Source organism: Cupressus sempervirens, chromosome 9 (genome assembly GCF_028749045.1).
Source record: "Cupressus sempervirens isolate cs-2001-9-10 chromosome 9, ASM2874904v1, whole genome shotgun sequence".
NCBI classification, from domain to species: Eukaryota; Viridiplantae; Streptophyta; class Pinopsida; order Cupressales; family Cupressaceae; genus Cupressus; species Cupressus sempervirens.
In genome coordinates, this window is record NC_143126.1 from 709,389,425 (window position 1) to 709,411,554 (window position 22,130).

Below are 22,130 nucleotides of genomic sequence, written 5' to 3' on the forward strand. Positions count from 1 at the left end.
TCAATTTTCCTATCCCATGTTTGTGCTTCCACAATTGTGCATACATGTACTAGGCATCCATATCTTATTTTGTGCATCCAATTTGACACACACAATGAGGGGACTAGCAAGGTGAATCTATTCACTGTGTCCATATTCAAATACAGAGTCTCGTACAAAAAGACTGTAGAACCTACCTATAAAACCTGCTCTCAATCCCCACACAATTTATTTTGACAGATGCAATTGTTGTTATGTCAAGTCCATGATTTCTTTCTTACATTTAAAACCTAGATCTGATACCATATTGAATTTCAGAGATCAATGTTACAAATGTAATCGCATTGCCATATTGTGGTATGTGTTTTCCAATTGCAGCCTCTCCTTATATTTATAAAAGAGTAGGAGAATAGACATATCCCTTCATGGGACATGTTTGTTCATTATCCTAATTGTACTCTAATCATTATATATATATATATATATATATATATATATATATATATATATATATATATATATATATATATATATATATATTGATGTGATTTATTCAAGTAAAGCTATAAAACATCAACAATAAAAAGGGGGCTTGCCAAGAAGCTGCCGTAAAAATTTCGAAGTAATATTTTGTGAAGCATGTAATTATAGGGTGCCCAAATATTGGGTCTTATACCCTACAGGAGATAGAATATCACTCTACAAAATTTGTAACCATCAAGGATAGAGAAATCAATGAAAAGGCACTCACAATCAAAGGAAAACATAAGTGCTCTCTAAGTAGCTCTAGAAAGATTTTCATTTGTCCAAGTCTTGATACGGTAGTTGCCATGAATAACAAAGAAAATAGGTTTAAAATGTGGAGTACAATAAAATTCCTACAAGGAACTCCATAGATGAATGGTTTAACATTAGGTTTAAAAATTAGGGTTCAGACTCAAAGATTGAAGTCATCTCCTGATTCCTAGTTTGATACTGATGAGTCACTATCAAACATTGGGAATTTTTACCAGCATTACACTATGAGGAGTGCTCATCACTTCTCTTTTGACTCACAGGTAAAGGATTTAATTTCACGCAGGTGTGGGTTGGCTCCAATTTTGTACCATCCATTATGGGATGGGTTAACACCATCTTTTACAAATGGGATCAGCAGTTGCAAGGTATATCTCTTGCAGTAAGGACACACCTAGGGCAGTCTAGTAGAGGTTGGAGTTGGAGGTAGTGTCTTAGTTATCTATGGTTGTTACCAGTGTTATAGGACTCTGCAAGTCCGAGGCAACGTCCAACTTTCCGAGGCAAATGGCCTCTAGACTCGAACTTGGCCGAAGCCTAGCAAAGTTCACGTGGACTCGAGCTTAGGACTCTCACCGGCGGCTGAGGCCAAAAGGTGAAAAAAAAATTATAACAAAGAGTTAAGTTGCCTTTTTTTGGTTTGTATAACATCCATTTTCCTAAAAAGGTCATTCCACCCTTTGCTAATGCTTGTGATAGAGAGGGAAGAGCAAGAGAAGAGTAAGGGAAGAGCAAGAGAAGAGTATTGGAGTTTTGAGAGAGAAATTAGCAAACCAATTGGCTCTCCCATATCAATTGTTGATTGTTTGTGCAACTTTGTAGCTTGCACTTAAGCATTGAGAGGAGCTTAAGGAAGCATTTGAAAAAAGCTTCTACAAACTTACTTGCATTTCTATTGTTTATGCAAATTTGGAAAGGTAAGCAAAAGGTTGCATTTCTTTGTGTTGTTTTGTAAATTGTTTTACATTCGTAGTTTTTACTTTCCATTCTCTTTACATTTGTTTTAGTCTCTACTTCTAGTATCTACTATTTAGATTTATTCTAATTTATCTCGATGACAAACTTGATAAGTAAGAAGGCCCTAAAGTTTAAAAATATAATTTGATGCTAACTTTTTCCCATTTATAATATATTCATATTGCAGCAGCAAACACATTGACATCCTCAGGGTGAGCCTTGTGGAAGTGGAATTAGGGCTGCATGTAACCCTGATGCAGATGCGACTGCAATAGCAAGGGATAGGGCTTAGAAACATGTCATCCTGAGCCACAAAAAGGGACTTGTTACATGTTGGCATTACAATGCAGTATATAACAAGGGAGGCATAAATAGATTAAAGTATCACCTAACACATATACCTAGGCGTGATGCTAAAAAAATGCAAAGAAGTACCCTAAGATGTAATGCAAGACATACAAGCTCTTCTAGAGGAAAAATGGAGAAAAAAGAATTAAGAAAGAAGCAATAAAAAGAAATGGCACAACTAGCTCAACAGGGATCTTCTAGTTTTCGCTCTCCATTATCCTCTACTCCACCTACTGCTTCTACGAGTGTGACCATTGGGCCTTGCATTCGTAAGAAAATATCGACACTTGATTCCATCTTTGCTCCACGCATGGCTCTAGGTGTACAACCATCGCTTGAGACCATGGGTTGGAACAAGGAGAAGCATGATAATGCAAAATTGGCACTTGGAGATTTCTTCATCTACAACAACATTTCATTCAATGCAGCAAAGTACTTATTTATTTAAATTTAAAATTATGTCTTACATCTCTTGCTTTCAAGTTTCAAGAGACAATAATATATTTATTTTGTTTATTTTAATTTGTTTTCAAATGTAATAGTTATAATATAATATACTAATTTGTATAACATTAAATTTTATTTTATTTGTTTTAGGTCCTCTTATTGGCAAATTGCAATTGATGTTGTTACTATTCGTGGTCCGGGGTTCAAAACCCCTAGTGCTAACGAGCTAAGAGGCCCTATTTTGACCCAAAGGGTGGCTTATGTAGAAGGTGCAATCAAGGAGCAGTGTGAGGTGTGGAAGACAAAGGGTTGCACTATCATGACTGATTGTTGGATTGATAGGATTAGAACACTCCTCAACTTTCTTGTCTCCTCATCAGGTAATTGTAAACATTAAAAATTTAAAAGTAGAACTTGTACTAAAGTGATTAATTTATAAATTATGAATTTATGATTGATCATTGATCATTATACCAATTTGTTTCTGTTCCCTCAAGTGCCACGGTTTTTTTGAAATCAAATGATGCCTCACAAAAAACGAAGAATGCTTAATATCTTTGTGAGGTAATGGATTAAGTGATAAAGGATGTGGGTGAGGAGAATGTGGTGTAGAGAGTTACAGATAATGCAACAAATTATGTTGCTGTAGGAAAGCTTCTTATGGAGACACCCTCACTTATTTTGAACCCCTTGTGCTGCTCATTGCATTGACCTCATGCTAGAGGATCTTGGTAAACTCCCTTCGATAAAAACAATTATAGAGCAAGGAAGGAGTGTATGCAAATTCATATATAATCATACATGGGTCCTCAGCCTCATGAGAAAATACACCGAAAAAAAATGAGTTTTCTTGTCCAGGGGTCACTAGATTTGCAACCAATTTTCTTACATTGTAATCTTTGCTTGATTCAAAGGAAGGTTTGAGACGCATGTCTGTAAGTAAGGAGTGGACTGCAACATCATATGCAAAGACCACTGCAAGGACTGATACAGCTAATTGCATTTTTTATGTGGCTTTCTTTTGGACACCGATTGCTGATATTGTGAAGGTAATTTTCCTTTTTGTCCTCATTTCAATTTTTTTGTTTATGATATTATGTTATAAATTATAATTCAATTTTTAAAGAAAAAAATTAAGTTGATTGTTTCTCTTTCAATTTTCATAATGATTGCAGTTCATAAAGCCACTTGTTGTTCTTCTACAAATTGTTGATGGAGAGAAATCCTCAATGGGCTACATTTATGAGGGCATAGATAGGGTGAAGGAGGTCATTCGCTCTTTTTTTGTAGGGAATCGAGATAGGTATGAGCCTATATGGGAGGTCATTGATAGACGTTGGCACAATCCAGCACACTAATTCAGCCCACATTTCAAGGTTGATGATGAGGTGGGGGGTGGTCTCTATGATGTTGTAGAGAGAATGTCACCTGATTCAAGAGTTGGAACAATTGTAGTGCGTGAGATTGAGCCATTTAAGAAAGCTTAAAGTGATCTATTTGCACGAGAGTTGTGCAACAAAAATAGAACAGAATTGATGCCTAGTAAAAATCTATGATTCTACATCCTAAATTCTAATTCTAACTCTAAAACTATTTTAATTTGATAAAGTCAAAGTTATTGAATTGATTTAAAATTTTCTTGTTTCATATGCATGGTGGGAGATGTTTGGCACTAAGATGCCAAATTTACAGAGAATTGCGATTTGCTTCTTGAGCCAGCTATCTAGTGCATCAAGATGCAAACGTAATTGGAGTCTAGTCGGGCATATACACTTGTGAAAGCGCAATAGGTTGGCAGTGCAAAAATTGAATGATCTTGTCTTTGTTCACTACAACCTTCACCTTCACCATAGACAGATCATGGGCACCGATTGTATTGGAGAATGTTGATTCACATACAGAGTGGAACACAGAGATTGTTGATCCAATCTTCAATGATGAAGACATTGAGTGGGTTGATCAGGTGGATCGGGAAGCTGAGGTAGTCGAGGAGGCTAAAGGCGCAAGGAGACAGAGTGCAGAACCTTGAGGCTAGGAGTGATGGATTCGAGTTTTGATGATGAGGATTATGTGGGTGAGGCTAAGGCTGAGGCTGAGGCTAAGGATGAGGATTATGTGGGTGAGGCTAAGGCTGAGGCTGAGGATGAGGATTATGTGGGTGAGGGTGGGGATGAGGATGAGGTTCAGCCTCAAACAGAGGGAGAGAAGATGGCTCTACAGTCTTTCATGACTTATCTTAAGCATACTCATAGGAGGACGTAGGCTACTATGAGCGTTAGTCTTCTACTGTTCTACACTCTAGTTGTTATCTTCATATATGTTTTGAACTTTTGATACCATGGATTTCATAATTCATGATTATTGTAGACAGTTGACACTGTGTTTATTACTTTATATTGTGTTATTCAGTTTTTTTCCTTCAGAAATTCGCTTTTATACTTATGTGATCTATGCAAAATTGTGTGTGTATTGAGTAGCTTCTATTTATCTCAATTATTGTGTATTTGAAGTTAATTGACTAAAAGATGCATGAAAAAATCTTAAAATCCTTTAAAATCTTTGAATTTCATGGATTTTTCAATTTTTCAGGTCCAAGTCTGAGTCGGATGTTGACTTTCCGAGTTAGAGGCGAGTCCGAGTCCCATAACATTGGTTGTTACCATCTCTGCAGTGCAGTTGGGTGTGAGTGTCAATTATATTGCGACTCTAAAGTTGAAAGACTTGATGCTTTAGATGGGTTAAGTTCTGATGAGTCATTTTCTCCATCATCACCTATAGTTGGTTTTCAAATGATTCTGTTATTGATCTCATTTATTTGGGCGTTGGTGCTACAAGAGCTGGTTGTATACGATAAAGATATTACATATTTTCACTCTTGGGATCCAAGTGAACTATGGTGTACATTTTGATCTGGGATTGCTTTAGGATAAGCAATCTTAAGGAAGGAGAACTGTAATGTCCCCATTTTTAGCAAATTCATGTAGTTGATTGAGTCGGTCAATTATCACAACCCTCATTAGCTGGCAAGGTGATTTGGGGTCTCAGTTGTGGACTTACTATTTTTGGTAAGTCTAATTCGAGCAGTTGCCATATTTGGCAATGCAAATGGTGGTGATAGTAGTTGGTTGTCACCCGAATCGAATAGGGCTATTTATTGTAGGGGTTAATATGTAATAATTATTTATTAAATGTTTCGTTATTATAATAGCACTTTATTATAATAATGTTATTAAATGATGTTGTGCTGGTGAAGCTTCTTAAGTGAAGTTGCATTTGGAAAACTTTGTGCCAATGGAAGAAATAAATATGAGCTCATTTTGATGGAAAGGCATCAAATTATCTATTTTCTTTTTGTTGTCTTGCGGGGATTTCTGAAGTTGATGTTCTTATTTGCCCTTGTTGAAGTACAAGGGTTTTGATTTGAGTAGTGTTTGAACATTCACAGCTGAGGTATTGTGAATTAGTTCTGAGAATTGTCTATAGATTTCCCCTAGTGTTTCTTACTGTGTCTGGGAAGTCAATTAACTGGAAGTCATTCTGGAGTTTGTGGAGGATCTTTGCTGAACGTAGAATCACCCGGATTTGTAGAAAGTTTGTTGGGAGTTATTTATTATATATATCTGAGATCATTGCTACGAGTTTGTGGTGCAAAATAAGGCAGTGATCACCAATTGCAGTAGAGTATTGGTCCAGTTCTTACCTGCATTTCATGTGTGGGAATTTAAATTGAATTTGAAGGGCTGTCGTTTCATATTTGGGAAGCGATTTGATCATTACAAGAGCTGTGATATTCAGCTAGATGTCTGCATTTACTCCTGAAAGGTCAGCATTGACTTTTTGAGGCCTGAGACCAGTAATTTAATGCCTGTGTTTGGAGTGGAAGGCCTGCGACTGGATATCAGAGACCTGAGATCTTTTTTTGGAGTCATGTGCTGGTGTTTGGGGATTGCATCTGCATTTGAGAGACTGACATTTTGGGGTTTCGAGGCTTGTTGAGTATTTGGAGGCTGCCGATCTGTCCTATAACAGCTTTGGTCATTTCTCCAAGGTCTGAGAACTCAATTTGGGGACTGATACATGTGAAGAACCCAATATGATTATTTGCAGCCAGCACTGATGAAAGCTGGAGTTATTATAGGCTCCATGCTATGTAATTTTCATATAGTATGTTTATTGTGCTCAAATAAATAAAGTTGCAATAGCATTTTGATTTCAGAATTGGTTGATTAGTGAATTGTTAAAATTTAGCATTGCCATTTTTATTGTCATTATTTATAATCAAAAGAACAAACACAAAGGGAGTCATATATACACCATAGATCAGGAAAGGAGGTGGGTTGGAGTGGGAATGTTGCCAAGTGTTTGACATAATGCAAAATTAATGATTAGCAAAGGAAATTGGTGTCTGATAAGCCAGAACCAGTTGAGGGTTATTACAGTGTAGACCTTGCACGGTCTGATCTCTTATTACAGACCTTGCATGGCCAGCCACAGTAGATTAGTATTCCTTTTTAAGTTTTTTGCATTATATCTTGTGACCCTGCATGGTCCAACAGGATAGGATAGGTTTAATTCCGTCATATACAAACCATAATGGTTTAATATTTTGATTTTTGGTAATCTATATGCAATACCAAAAAAAAGAACCCGACTAATAGAATCTTCCAATCATTTATTCACACAACCATCAAAAATCCAATCTGACTGTTCTCAAACCAGTACATGCAAATAATAAAAACACGTGAATTTTTCAACCCACCTCACGTTTGTCTTGAAGATCTTTGAGTTCTTTTTCTGCTTCTGCAGCCTCTGGAAGCACTCTATTCTTCATTATTCCCTCATAGTGTGTCTTGTCCTAGAAATATACACAACAGTAATCAACATCCAATATATATTACTAGTACATAATAATTACAATGGAACATATGGTGACAATGTCACTAATGAGAGTACATGAAGGTCCAAAACATAACATAATAATAGTATATTGGAAAACAATATTCAACATCATTCTTTCAGCACACTATTTAACAGAAGTATGGTACAGAAAAAAATGTTGATACTCCTAAGAAGTCTAATAAATATGAGAACAATTTCGACGCAGTTCTTGTAAAAGGCAACCTATCTTTTGTAAAAGTCATATTATCCAAATTGCAAAGCAAAGTAATATATTCTTACAGTACCAAATGAAAAATTATGGTTCATTAAAAAACAAGAAAATGGTTATGAACTGCTAGTCTAATGTTAAACGCCTTAATAAAAAGACAAAAACCTATAGAAAGTATACGACAGTTTGAAAGTTTAAATGAGGAAACCGAACTGATCATACGAATCAAACAATTTGAAAGCTTGGCAGTGCTATTACACAAGGTTAACAAGATAAATTTGAAGAATGGACAGCAAGTAAAAGCCTACAAACTAATCTCATAACCTAAAACATTCATTGAAATGGCAAGCATGTAAAGTCCCCTTTCCATTTTGCCTCAGAGCTTTGGCTATAGTTTTGATTTTTATGATATACGAAGTCCAGACAAAAGTAATCACCCACAAATCTTATTATCTAATACGTGAGTGACTACCAAAATATGGAAAGTCTGAAATTACTCTCATCTTTCCCCTATTTATTCATTTATTTCCACCTATGGTAATCTTATAGTATATTTCCTTCACATCAATCTGTTGGTGTATATCAGAAGTATCAATTTGTCTTCTAAGCACAGTCAGAGATCTGCCTGTGTTTCAATGTCAAAATTATCTAGCTCATAGATTTTATTATGATTTTATATCCTGTTCCTATCTTCATACTTCAATGATCTCTTTTTTTTGTTTTATGCCTTCCCAACTGTGAATCTTGTGATGCTTGAATGATAATAAATGATATCTATATGATATAACAATTGAGTGTAAATAATATTGCTATTTCAGAAATAGACTTAATATAAGTTTAATCTTATCCATCCTTAACTGTTACTCCTATTATCACTTGGCGCCTATGTGGATTCTATTAATTTATCTAATCTGATCATTGTTTCTGATTAATTCTGTATATCCTTGCTATTATTCTGCTGTCAAGCATGCAGTAATCTATTGACCATTCTTACTTATGGTGAGTAACCAGTGGTATGACCTGATACTAATGATCATTAGTAATAGTCTCATGCTTAATATTTATCACCGTTCCTTGGTATCTCCTTATTAGTTGCTGATGACAATTGAGTCACTACCTCTAATTATAATGTGCAATAAGAAGGAGAGGTCATGCTTGCTTCTGCAACACTCTACAGCAATTTACCTAAGTTGTCGTCTTCTTCTTATGTGTATTTATTAGACTGATACCTGTTGATGTCAGTTTTGTACCACTACATAACATATAGCAATTGAATACTCGATATGGAATATCAAACACTCAATCCCTCTCTTGAAAAGTAAATACTCATGATGAAAATGAGAAAAAACTCCAAGGTTCCTTACACGTGTGCATACTAACTCAGTTATATTAATGTGATTTGCTAGTTAATCACGTATGTGGGCTTACGTTGTTCTTTCAAGGATGTCGAACTTTTGTTGTGATGATGAAATCTAGCTTTGCAATGTATACGAGTGTCAAATGATGTTGATGGTAATGATGGAGGATATGTCCACCAGCAATGCTTCTAATTTTCTAACTTTCTCCAAGAATGGATTCCAACTACTACACTACTCGCTGCTTTACTTCTACTCCTATGAATGGAAAGATTAGCAAATGGACCGAGATCAAATCTGACGAAAGCTTACCAGCGGCTCTACCTCTATAGATGCAATGATTCAAGGGAAAAAGACTAGATTACCGCACAAGGCTTCCCAACAAGCCGCTAGGATGCTAGTGGCCTAGTTTATGGATCCCTATCAAACATCCATTAATATCAACATACAACTATCCATCTACTCTTACTCTTGCTTAAAAACTTCCTTGAAATAAAATCTACTTTAACAACTTCAATGGAATTCAACTTTAACTATTGGAAGTAGAAACCATGCAATAACACCAAGTGTTCTTAATCACCATGCAAGACACAACAATGATAAGAGAAGCAATTTTGGTATTATCTTAAGCAACAATTTTCTTCAACCCTTTACAAATGAGAGCAAATGGCCTCATATAGAGGCCAAAATCACAACCAACGGTAAAGATTAAGAGGCAAAATCAACGATCGGATCAAATCCCAGAAACCCTAATTAGGGTTGCCACCCCATCGCCATTGAGAAGATGCCACCTCATCAATGGACCAATGTAAAAAAGGAAAAGTGGCAACCAATGAAAAGGCACCAAAATAGTGGCCAATCAGAATCAAACACCTATCCTACCCAAGAGGAGAGGAGAATTTGCCACTTGGGCTTACATCAAATGATCTTCTAATATAATTCTAACCTTTATTTCATCTTCTTAGCCAAGGCAATGAACTTGGCTAGCCTGTCGTTGACTTCCTTCATGGGAGGGCAAGGCGTGTGCTTCATCTTGAGCTCAACTGAATTCATCATGTTGTTTGTTGCTTGCAGTGTCTTCTCATGATCCTTCTCATATTCTTTCACATATCCGATAAAGGCACTGAGGGAGGCAAGGGTGCCCAAATGTTCCTTCCTGATGGCAACCTTCCCCAACTCATCCAATCTCGATCCAAACTCTGTCTCATTGAGGCCCTCCTCTTTGATATCTTTGAAATCAAGTGCAACCCCAGCATCACCCAACATGGTTGAAATGGAAGTGTCAACGCCTGAGCTGTGTTGTGCAATCTCATTCTGAATCTCTTCAAGTATCCTCGATGAGGCAACATACCACGACTCCACCGTACTCATTTCTCCTTCATCCGCCAACTTGGTTCTCTCCAAATATCTCTTCGGTAGCCCAATAAATGCTCGTAGCCTGGGAACGGCTAAGTCCTTGACTGGAAGGAAATCCTTCCACTCCCCTTCAAATGTTTTGAATTTGTCTCTAATAGCCACCAATGACCTGAATGTCGAGATAAAGGAAGGCAAGAAATTTTGCCCATCTTGAAATACATCACTGATCCAATCTTTGATTTCATGCAGCTGAGCTGATATCTCTTCTATGTTGCTCCCATTGTCTTGTGGAAGGGTTGCCTAATGCAACTGTTGGATAGGCTCGCAATCTCTCCAATACTTGTTTTCAGCCTCCAACTTTACAATCCTATCGTTTTCCTTCCTCAACCTTTCTCTAATTAAAACCATACCTTCTTGGATCTCCTCGCACTCCATGTCATCTGTGATTCTTCCCAAGTTATGCTCTACTATCTCATACTCCTGGGCTATAGTCTCATACACTGCTTTGCTAACCTTTGGCATAGCAATCTGAACTATTCGATGACCCTCATCATCGCTCCAGATTACGTTTGCCACCGTATTTGCAATTTGTTTATGTTTCTCACTGTCTTCCATTTCCACTGACCCTTGAATATCTTCAACTGTTTGGACAATCACCACCTCGCCTCTTGGCATAAGCATTTGCCTTAACCATAGTGGTGTAGTGCATCTCCCCAAATCTAGATTCGGTTTGACTAGCAAAGCATCACCAATAGCCTCAGGCACTTGGCTTACTTCCTCAATATCAATTGGCCTATCCTCTTAAGACTTCACTAGTTACTATCATACCATCTCTATGTTGGTTCTCCGAGAGAGGAGAGTATTCAGTACTGTTACTGTAACCACTTGATTCTTAATTAGAGCTCACCTCTACCGAGACCCTTTGTCCACTTGTTTTAACCTCTTGGCTCCTAGCCTCAATTATGCTCTCCCTTGACAATGATGAATTTTGTCTCTTTGCTAGAGGCTCCTGATGTTTTTTGCTTTTCTTAACCTCCAAATTTCTCTTCTTGCTCTTAACTGTACTTTGTTACTGGCTACTGCCCCAACCTTTATGTCCAATTGACTCCGCTAGACCCCTTTCCTCTAGTTTCATCATCTCATAAGTAAGGCATACCTTCCGACTTTGTAATTGCCTTAACTTCTCATTGTACCATGACTCACTGTGTAGATCAACCGTCCTTGTAATTGCCTCTAAGGAAGGATCCCGATGATCATCCCAATCCACTAGACCCAATTCTGTTCCATCCACTCTATCATAATCTTCCCTTAGTACATTTTCATCATCTTCCAATTGATCGAAAATATCAAGGCCTCTCCATCTAATTGCCCTCATCATGCCCACTGACAATCTTGAGAAAGCTAGCTTCCTCACATTAAAGTCATCTTGTGCATTGGCCCAAAAATATTATATGGTAGGAATATGTTTGAATGTGTTTTCGTGAGATGCCTTGATAAGACCATTAGGATTGAATCCCTGTCTTGCTCTATACCATCCTAGACGATACCGTTCTAACTCCTTCTCCACAGCTGCAAAGGCGATAGGATTGGGATAAGTATCATTGCCTATTCCAAATGAGAAGGTAATCCCTGTCTCACCTTTAAGTTTCATCATCTTATCATAATGTCCAAGTTGCCTAGCCAACTCCATCAAAACTATTTTGTCAGGTGGGTACCTTGGAAGTCTCTTGGGACAAACTGTACTTCCTCCTACTCTAATATGTGTGAATTGCAGAAATTGGATGAACCAACTCCCATACTTCTTAACTTTTGCTTCCGCTTCTAATAAGAGCCTCCTAGCAGGTGTCCCTTGTAATATTCTTACTGTCTTCATAGCAAAGGCATCATAAAACATCTTATAATCTTTGGTTTTGTGCAAATTAAGTTGTAGATAGCACTCATGCACCAAACATTGCCTCAGCCCATTGCCAATCACACCTAAGGCCTTAACTCCAGGATTTTCATAGAGTCTCGCAATCAAATAGAAAAGGTAGGACCCCATGTAGAATTGCTTTTGAATTTGTATTGTCCTTAGTTGCAACTCTAAATTTTCACTTATAATTCTATCCAAATCAAATTTTCACTTATAATTCTAGCCCAATCAAATTTTCTCTTTCCATTTTCAATTTCATCAATAAAATAGTACATCCAGTTCTCGAATTGCATACCTTGAGCCACACCCATGATTCAGCTAAGAAGCACAATAAGGTCGCCATACTCTGATTTGAAATCTGACTTGGTGAGCTTTGACGACTTGGTAACTCCCTTCTTGCCTTTGTGTAGCTAATTCTGCTTTAGATGAATGAAATAGGCATTCAATTATCCTAAAAGAACTTAGCTGCCTGATCCATCATTACCACTGTCATGCCTTTATACGAGGAATACTGAATACTTCTTCGACCACTTGTCCGCTGATGTTAGCCAACACTATCTTCCCTTCATCAAAAATAATGGACTTGGTAACAATATCAGACAAGGACTACACTTATTTCTGCCTCTTCATTACCTTAGGATGGACTACACTTATATCTCTCAACTTCAATCCTAGGGTGGTCTAGCTTATTTCTACCTCTTCAAGTGTCCTATCATGAAATCTACACTTATATCTCCCAACTTCTGCCTATCAATGGAAATGATGAAGCGGTGGATGAAAAGTGCAAGAAAAAGATAAGGAAAACGAACCAAGCAAGAACAAGGAATAAAATCCGACTTTAAAACCAATCTTTACCTCAAAAAATGAACAAAAATCTTACCTTAAATCTGCCTTCTACCAACAATCGGGCCCCTTCAAATTCAGATTTGATTTCAGAAATTTCAATCCTCCTTGCAAAATGTGATGCCCTAGCAAATGAATTACTTGCGAAAATCTGCTCCTTTCACCAAATTTCGACCTTCTTGTAAAAATCGCCCAACTTAACGGAAATTTGCTGCCCTACGGCAGAAAAGTCTACTCTAAATCTGAATTTCAACCTTCTAGATTCACCCACAATTGCCAAAAATCAGATCTCAAATCTCCTTGCCTCTCCACCAAATAAAATCAATGTAGCTAGAGGGAAAAAAAAGTCACGCCCCTAGGAGAAAAATCAAACCCCAAAATCACTGCCAATCTTGCAAAAAAATCAAACCTCCTCCAAATTCGCTTTAGGGCAAAAAAACGCCCAATTGTAAGGAAGAAATCACTCAACCAAGCAAGAGGAGGTGCGAAAGTATGAGGAAATAAGAAGGGGGAAGCCCCTTCTTCTATCCTCCTGTTTATCTCCAAAGTGAGCCGACCTGCTTGGAGGGAAACAAAATTTAAGTTAAACCCACAAAGATGGCCCAAATTTAAATAAAACATGAAAAAAATTAAGCCCCACTCATTTAATTGCCAATTTGATCCAAAATTGTAAAATAGAAATAAGATAAGCTTAGGAAATGTCAAAATTTTCATTTAACAACATTTTGGCAATTAAAATATCATTAAAATCGAATCTAGCAAGCCAAAATCAATTTTCAATTCCAAATTATCAATTTCCTTTAACATTTCCAAAATCCTCTAGGCAAAATTTCAACCAAATTACTGAGATTTTGCAATTTAATCCAATTTCAATTTTGCAATACACTTTCAATTTTTTAATAAAATGAATCCTTTTCCTAGCACTAGAAATTCAAACCCTAAATTCAATTTCACTATTAAAATTTCTTTTCACTGAAAAATTTCACGATTTTCCAAAACGACTAAATTTTAAAATTCATTTTGAAAATGCTCAAACTTATACAATTATATCAAATTTTTCAAAAAAAACCATCAAAGTCCGAAATTTGCAAATTTATCCTACTAGATATTATTTTAACCATCGAAAAAATGTTGTTGAATCTGTTTGGCCTAAGGACAAAATTACGTGTTCCAGAAAATCAAGTTTCGCATCGAGTGAAAACAAACAAAATCCCCTCCTGGCCTGAAGGCGTCTTAGGTGTAAATCGTCAATTCAAAAACCTTTGGACAACCCCAAAAATTTGCTAAGGCAAACTGAGAATTACAACACCTTCGAAAATTGCCAAGGCCTACCCGAAAAAGGGGGTCCCCAAAAATATTGGTGCGATGGTATGAAAACCTCACAACAATACCATCCTCTCACATTGTGGGCACTGAATAAGAAGACAACTCTGATTACCTACTTCATCTATATATAGCTATCGTTTGGGTGATAATGTGACTCCCTCTACCTTTTGTCTACCAACTGTCCTAGATACAACCCAGTGATTGTAAATAAATATCCCCTGCTCCTTCCTTCTTCGTTGTTATCATCTACCACATATCTGTGTCAGGGGAGAGGCTCTTGACAATGGTCATGATGCTTCGTTTGTGTGATCCTTTGTTTGTTTAAGCGTGTCATTGCCTCGTCAATAATCATTATATTTTTTGATTACTTTTGTCGTTTGATATTTATATTGGGATATATATGTTATATTTTATGGTATCTATTGAATTCTAGGATATCTAATACAAGTTATACAATATTTGACATATTATCATATGATAATACTTGATATATGGTACATGTTATAATATAGATAATATTGCATTATAATAAATGATAATAGATTAAATTTTTAATATTTATTATTTATTATTTTTTTCTCTATTATATTAAAGTTATATTCCCCCGAGTTTCTAGGACAGGGACGGTAGGGGATAATGGGACGAGTTTTCAGGACAGCAAAAAAATTTGCCAATTTTGGGGACGGGACAAGGGGGCAGCAAATGGGGACAGCTATATAAATGTAGGAAAATTTGCAAACATACACTGAAACCTGCAAATATACATGTCTTTCATATGAAACTAAGCACAAAGCATGTCATTTAAACATTATAGAACCTTAACATACACCATTTGAATGCCATCTAGGAAATAATGACCGATTCAGTACTCAATTGGCAATATGCATATCAATACATAAACAAAAATATAAGTTTACCAGTGAACAATATCATAGAGATTTGGAGGTCTAAATGCGCCCAAAGGCTTGAGGGCTGCCATAATGTTTCATCATGTTGAAATTCAACATAAAAAAACAAAATATAGAAAAATGAAGCAAATTGTTGCTCCTATTCTGCTTATGCCACCATGGCATCAAAATCAGAGTTCTCATCCTCACTATCATGCTCTACAAGAAGCATCATCCAATGGAACCCCAACCAATCTTGGTGTTGTCTCATCCTCATCTATCTGGGCCACATCCTCAAAATCAACATCCCACAACAAAGTTAGAGTCTACCTATACTCTAGAGTCTGAAAATTCGCAAGTCGAAGAGCATGATGCACTACCACTAGCTTCTTTGCTCGTTTAGAGGTAAGGCTATTCCTCTTGATGGAGTCGATAAATGAATATGTCGAACAATTCTTCTCTACAATTGAGAAAGTAGCAACCTATGCCAAGAGGCAACTGGCAAGTATTTTCAACTCTGTCATATCTCTCCCATGTCAAGTCCACCATCCAATAGGATCTCTCTGTGCCAAAACCACTCTATCCAACCTTGCTTGTGGCTTACTCAAGTTTGGGCCACGAAGGTTGGTGAAGTCAAGAAACTATGCACTAAGTGTATGTTGGGAGGTGGTGCCTCAGTCTCCTCTAGTTGAAGGTACCGTTCAGCATAGACCTCCTGTAGATCCTTGTCTCTACATGTTGTAACATTCATTGACAACTCGAGCTTTTGGTGTAACAGCAGTGGTGATTCCAACAAGTGGTATCAGAGCGCTAGGTTAGGGTTTCAAATCCCTCGAGTCATCCTGAGGGGGGATTGTTGGGAGGTTTGTGCCATTGTCCCCTCTAGTTGAAGCTATTGTCCAGCATAAACCAATGATTTGTGACATGTACTTAACCACCTCCCGTGGATCCTTGTCTCTGGTTGTTGTGACGTTCATTGACAACTCAAGCTTTTGGTGTAACGGCAGTAATGATTCCAACAGAGAAGAGGCCACTTGAGCTGGATACATCTTATCAATAGCTTTTGTGAAGCCATCCAATACCTCAAGATCATCACATGGGAGGCCCCTACCATCCAACTCTACATACCATTTGATATTTAGAGCAAAGGCTGCCATATGAAGCAGGGTATTCATTATGTTTCACCTCCACGTCACAAAAGGCCTAATATACTCCTAATAAAATCCCAATTTATGATCCTTTGTTGCAACAATTTTCTTCATCTTCCCCAACATGGTGTCAAAAGTCTCATATATCTCTCCAAGACTAGGAGAGTCAGTATCCACATATCTAATGACATCTTCAATGGTTGCTATTACAAACCAAATATATCTACAAGATGCAAACAAAAATTAAAATGACAACTAGAATGAAAATCAGCAAGAAAAAAACTAGCATTTAATTTTAAAATCGGCAATCTACTTCACTGTGGACCACTAGTTTTCGTCAAGGATCCTTTGCTTCGCCAATTTTCCTTTAGAGGACTTAGAATTGGACCATCGTGCTCACTCTTGATTCACCGCCATCAAGTTGAGAGCCTCATGCACCTCAATCATCATCTCCATCAAGATGAAGTATGTGCAATACCTATAGAGACAAATTATAAATTAAAATAAAGTTAAACATTAACACATCACATGTAAGTTTGTAACAATTGTAAATAAAGCAAACTAAACTATAATTAAAATTGGCATACCTTCTCTCGGCTAGTTTGAGGAACTCCTTAGAGAAGGACTTGAATAGAGCAAGTTAAGTGGGGTGGTTGCAAATAGACATTTGCACTTCTCTAGCTTCTAACACCACCTATTTCACCCAATCAATCTTCCCTATGTCCTTTAATGCATAAACACAAGAGGTCCAAAAAATGTGCCTGTAAGCACCCTCTACCATCAAACCGGTTGATTTGCACACAAATGCAAATCAATGGCTTTCAAAAAATAAGAGCCAACAAGGGATGTGACAATGATATTGATGAGTGGTCGATGTCTAACATTGGTCCACCTATCCATCACAATAGAGCAACCCGTCCTAACCCAACTACGTTTAATATCCTCAAACAATAAAGCAATCTGAGTACTCACTATCTAGGATGGTGGTTTATATCTTATGCTCACCAGAAAGTACAAATGAGGGATTCATAGTCAATATATCTTTCACCATTCCTTTAAAATAAGTAGAACGGGCTACATGATATGGCATACCATTAGCAAAAAAGCATTTACTAATGGATGCCTCACAAGCTTCCTTTGCCTACGCATTAAACAAACTTTCCACCGAGCCCTTCTCACCACTGCCCATCTTCCTCTTCCCTCTAGTCTCAGCAAGGCTGCCACTAGTACCAATGGTGGAAGACATAAGCCTAGATGATTGTGAGTGAATAGATGGTGATGTCATTGTCAAATTCCCCCCCCCCCCCCCCCCCCAATTCAACCTCTAAGTGCAATCTTTGTCATTCTAATCTCTCCTCATCACTCAACAGAGGACAAGTTTTGACTCTATGGCATGTAATGCCTAAAAAGTGCAACTTCACCCTTGTATAGCTGCCCCTAGAATCATCAAGACAAACATGGCAATCTCACACCCTAGTCCCTCTTGCATTCTTTTTACTTTTTTGCCTAGGTGTGACATATTGGAGTTTTTTCCTATTGAAAGAACCCTTTGCATATTTGCTCATGATGGTAGAAGGGCATTTAAATAAATCAGTTTTGGGCTTAGCTTTTTTCCCAGTCCAACTACTATCAATATCACCCCCAAACACCACTACTACTACTTCCACTGCTGCTCATTGCACTTTGTTTTAAGATTTAAATATGCCATGAAAAAATAAACTCAAACAATGAGAAAAAAGAAAAACAATTAGACTCTTTCAAGCTGCAAATCTATTTTTAAAATGGAAAATGGAAGCATAAAGGCTTTCATACTTATTCGGTGCACAATAGATGAAGCTCAAACCCTTGCACAGGCTCTTGGAATCAAAGAAAGAAACTCCTCTTCCTGCAAAATGAAAACCCCAGCTTTATGCTATAAACTCAAGCTCCAAATGCAAAACAAATAAAAATGTCAAACATTGCCATATGTGGTTGTTTTGACCTTTTAGGGCAAGTGGAGAAGCGAGCCCCAATAAACGCCCAAATAGATGTTAAAAAATTAACTCATAACCCTTTTTTTGTTTTTGGCGGTGTTTTTCATGGGGGATGGATGGTTGTCCCGAGGACAATCGAGGGATGTTTGTGACGTCCCCTTCCATCCCGAAGACGATCGTTTGTCCCCCTTTTTTTCCCGGCGGCTTCTCGGCATCTCGAGGATGTCTCTCCCATTTTTTGAATTTTTGAGGATGGCAAGGGAACATCCCATATCCTAAAACTCTATGTTTTAGGATGGGGACGCCTCCCCGGGGTACATAGTATTAAAGTCATATTTCATTTATATTATAATTATATTTTATTTATTTATTAGAATTTTTATTATTTATAATTTATTTAATAAATCTTAATATTGAATTATTATTTATTATCAAATCCTATTTCATAATGGGGACATTACATAATTTGTAAGCTAACATTGCTATCATACAAGGTTAACAAGAAAAATATGAAGGATGAATAGCAAGTGAAAGCATAAAAACTAATCTCATAACCTGAAACGTTCACTTAAATAGGGAGCAACAACTGAATCCACAATAGAAGTAGAATAGAAAAGCAAGTCAAGAAATCATAATATAGTAGGAACAAATTCAACGCAAACATAAATTGTCATGCTTTAGTAAGAAACAGAGAAAGATAAAATGAAGGTACAGTCAAAGTCTATCATCCACATGAAATAAACAAAACCAATCAAGTTGATAAACTAAAGATGTAGATACTAGATCAAGGATCTGTTCATAAAATAACAAATCTACATTAAGTGTAAATACTGTAATAATATCAGCACAATGTATATAGAATGCCATTCACTATAAAAGTTCTTACTGCAACTGCTGTGCTTAGAGCATCTTCGGCTGATAGCAATTCCCGTTCAGCTTCTTTAAAAGCCTCTATGTCAACGCTTGCTGAATCTAAATGTTTATGAATGCAAGAAGCTCAATTAGAAAGTTACAGGCTACAAAACTATAATAGAAGATATGCCTATATGTAACATTAAAGAATGCAAGTTCAACAACATGACACAGAACCAATGTATCCACTGTGTCTTCTGAAGAATTCTTAAAAAGTTATAGTTCTACAAATTTCCATCTAGACAAATCAAGAACTAAAAGCTATATGTGGTAGCCATCTACGCATTTGATTCACTGCTTGATGTTTTCCAAAATGTAAGGATGTCATAATACAATCAAATCACTTTAAACTATTACAATATCCTTATTGTTTAATGATTACAGACATGATTTGATAGGGATCTTCAGGTCAATAGATGTCAAAAGTGCAGATTTGGCAGTTCAATATTCTTATAATAGACGTAAACACCACCAATTATGTAAACAATCAGAGTTGAATCTTAGATACATACCACATAATGTATCAAACGCGAGTTTACAATCATCTGCTTTCTTTTGAGCTTGCAGCACTCTTATCTTATGCTTCTCAATCAAGTCCTCCTTTTGCTGTATTTCAGCTTGAACTTCCTAGAATGCCAGCCAAGATGTTATATGGATATGGAATCAGCAGATAAAGATATATCACCTAAATCAACATAAAAGCATTAATTAAATGAAATGGTTAAGAACTTACGGTAATATCTTGTTCAAGTTCATCTACATTTGAACTATAATCTCCAGTAGCCTCCACTTCAGCTGAACTCTTTAGATCCCATAAATCATGTTGTTTTGATGTAACATGTCTTTCTAGCTCAGCCCGGTGCCTCTGGAAATAATACCATTTCAAGTCAGTTTGATGAAACAATGCAACAAAATATTATTACCTTTCTTACAAACTGAAGCAACAAAAAATATGATAAGAAATACTTACCTTTGTAGTTTGCAAATTGTCTCTTAAATCCCTTAATGTTTTTTCGGCTCTAGATTTTTGGTTTTCCAAGAACCTTACTGATTCTAATATCTTTGAAGCTTCATTCTCATATTCATCAATCTTCTCTCCAATTGCAGCACAGAGACGCCCTAATCGGATCCTCCGATCAGGAGGAAGCGTAGTTTGAACAGATCCTCTTGTAAACCTGTCAGGATGTTTCACTTGTCATTTCTCCAATATAAAAGAAAAAAGGAAAAATAATCAAAATAATTTGCTGCTGTAGAGTTGTTTGTTATTTCCATGCATGAGACCATAGCATTCTCAAATGACATTAAAATTATTTTTTAACATTGTGCTGTATTTTTCCTTATTAAAATGCATTGTTTATTACATCTCATCTATCGTCAGAAGACATTGTATAGTTCTACTAAAACAGGTATGGTGGTGATTTTTATTGTTGGGCTAATAGGTCATAGCTGTTATTAAGTAACATATATGATGCATTGTTGCTTGTTTCTTTTTAATGTTAAACAGACCTCAATGGCCATGCAAATCTTGTTTTTTGTATATGTAAATGTATATTTGTGACAAATATATGCTCCCAAAAAGAGAAGAAGAATCTAGACTTGAAATTCTATCATGATTCCATAAACAGGGAATGGCAATTATCAACTTGTGACACTTATCTGTAACACCACCCCCTAGAACATTTTTTTGATTTTTTCCCTATTGAAAGGTCATCGTATCAATGCAAATAGAGAGCTTCTTGCTGATAACAATTCTAAATTACTTCTTTTCATTGTTCACCTGAATATGGTTTTAAAATATCCATGGAAGTTAAAAAATTTAAAACAGACATAATAATAGAAAATGATACAATAAAACCAAAAACCATAGGCACCAAAGTGCATCAAATGCAGGTCTAAAGAGAGGAAAGTCGACAGAAGACACCAAAATTGACATTCATTTCCCATATAAAAGTTTCCAATTGAAACAAGTGGGCCAATGGAGTTCTACCAAGTTACCAACACAGCCAAACTCTTCAATTATGCCCAAACCATCAAACTTACCACTCCCAGCAAGATAAGTCCACTCCCATGACCAAAAAACTGACCCAGACCTTCCAAAAAAGCAAAACAGAGGCACTGTTCATGCAAGGACCAAAGAACTAGAGAATCGTGACTTCCTTTTTGCCAGTAACATGCATCAATTATCCCCAGCAATCATTTCCAGAGGTCTAAGCGCCAATTTTGGAGGGGATTGTGACCACCAAACTCACCCAAAAATCCTTGACACAATATCCAAAGCACCACCCACACTTGTACAGACTGCTAGAAAGGGGTGATTTGCTCTAGAAAAATAATAATCACTAATAACTGCCCTGAAGTGATTGCAAGGGGTCCACCCGGCAATGAGAAGACCAAAGCAGCAATAGCCAAAATCAAATGTCATTCCATTGACCTTGGCATTCAAAAAGGAGTGGTTGGCCAGGCATGGAATGATGAACAACCAGCACCAAAGTCACCTACAACCTGCTCAAAACAACTTCCAAAATGCCAAAGAAATATCACAAATAACTTATGAAATTTTCAAAATCAATTAACCTCAAAAACCTTCTTTTTTTGTGAAACCCTACATTCCATAAACACAAATATGTTTCCTGTGTCTAAAAACCAAACTAGCTAGGATGAATCTTCCCCCACCATAACCAATGTAGATTGAGAACGCTTTATGCCCCTAATCAACTCCTGGAACAACTCAATGTTCAATCAAACAACATCTTTGTGTGGATGCAACTCTAAATGAATGAAGAGA

At 36.7% G+C, this 22,130-nt stretch overlaps 1 protein-coding gene across 3 annotated transcripts in view; it reads right to left on the reverse strand.

Annotated features, from left to right (window-relative positions):
• Nucleotides 1-22,130, reverse strand: part of LOC149540691 (structural maintenance of chromosomes protein 6B-like) — a 142,480-nt gene that overhangs the window by 48,208 nt on the left and 72,142 nt on the right. For all 3 annotated transcript variants that reach the window (XM_089801789.1, XM_089801791.1, XM_089801790.1), the window contains 5 exons: nt 20,316-20,520; nt 20,079-20,210; nt 19,858-19,972; nt 19,320-19,405; nt 7,286-7,381 (listed from right to left, as the gene is read on the reverse strand). In XM_089801789.1, coding sequence (XP_089657915.1) covers nt 7,286-7,381; nt 19,320-19,405; nt 19,858-19,972; nt 20,079-20,210; nt 20,316-20,520 — 634 coding nt within the window. The remainder of the gene's footprint in view (nt 1-7,285; nt 7,382-19,319; nt 19,406-19,857; nt 19,973-20,078; nt 20,211-20,315; nt 20,521-22,130) is intronic.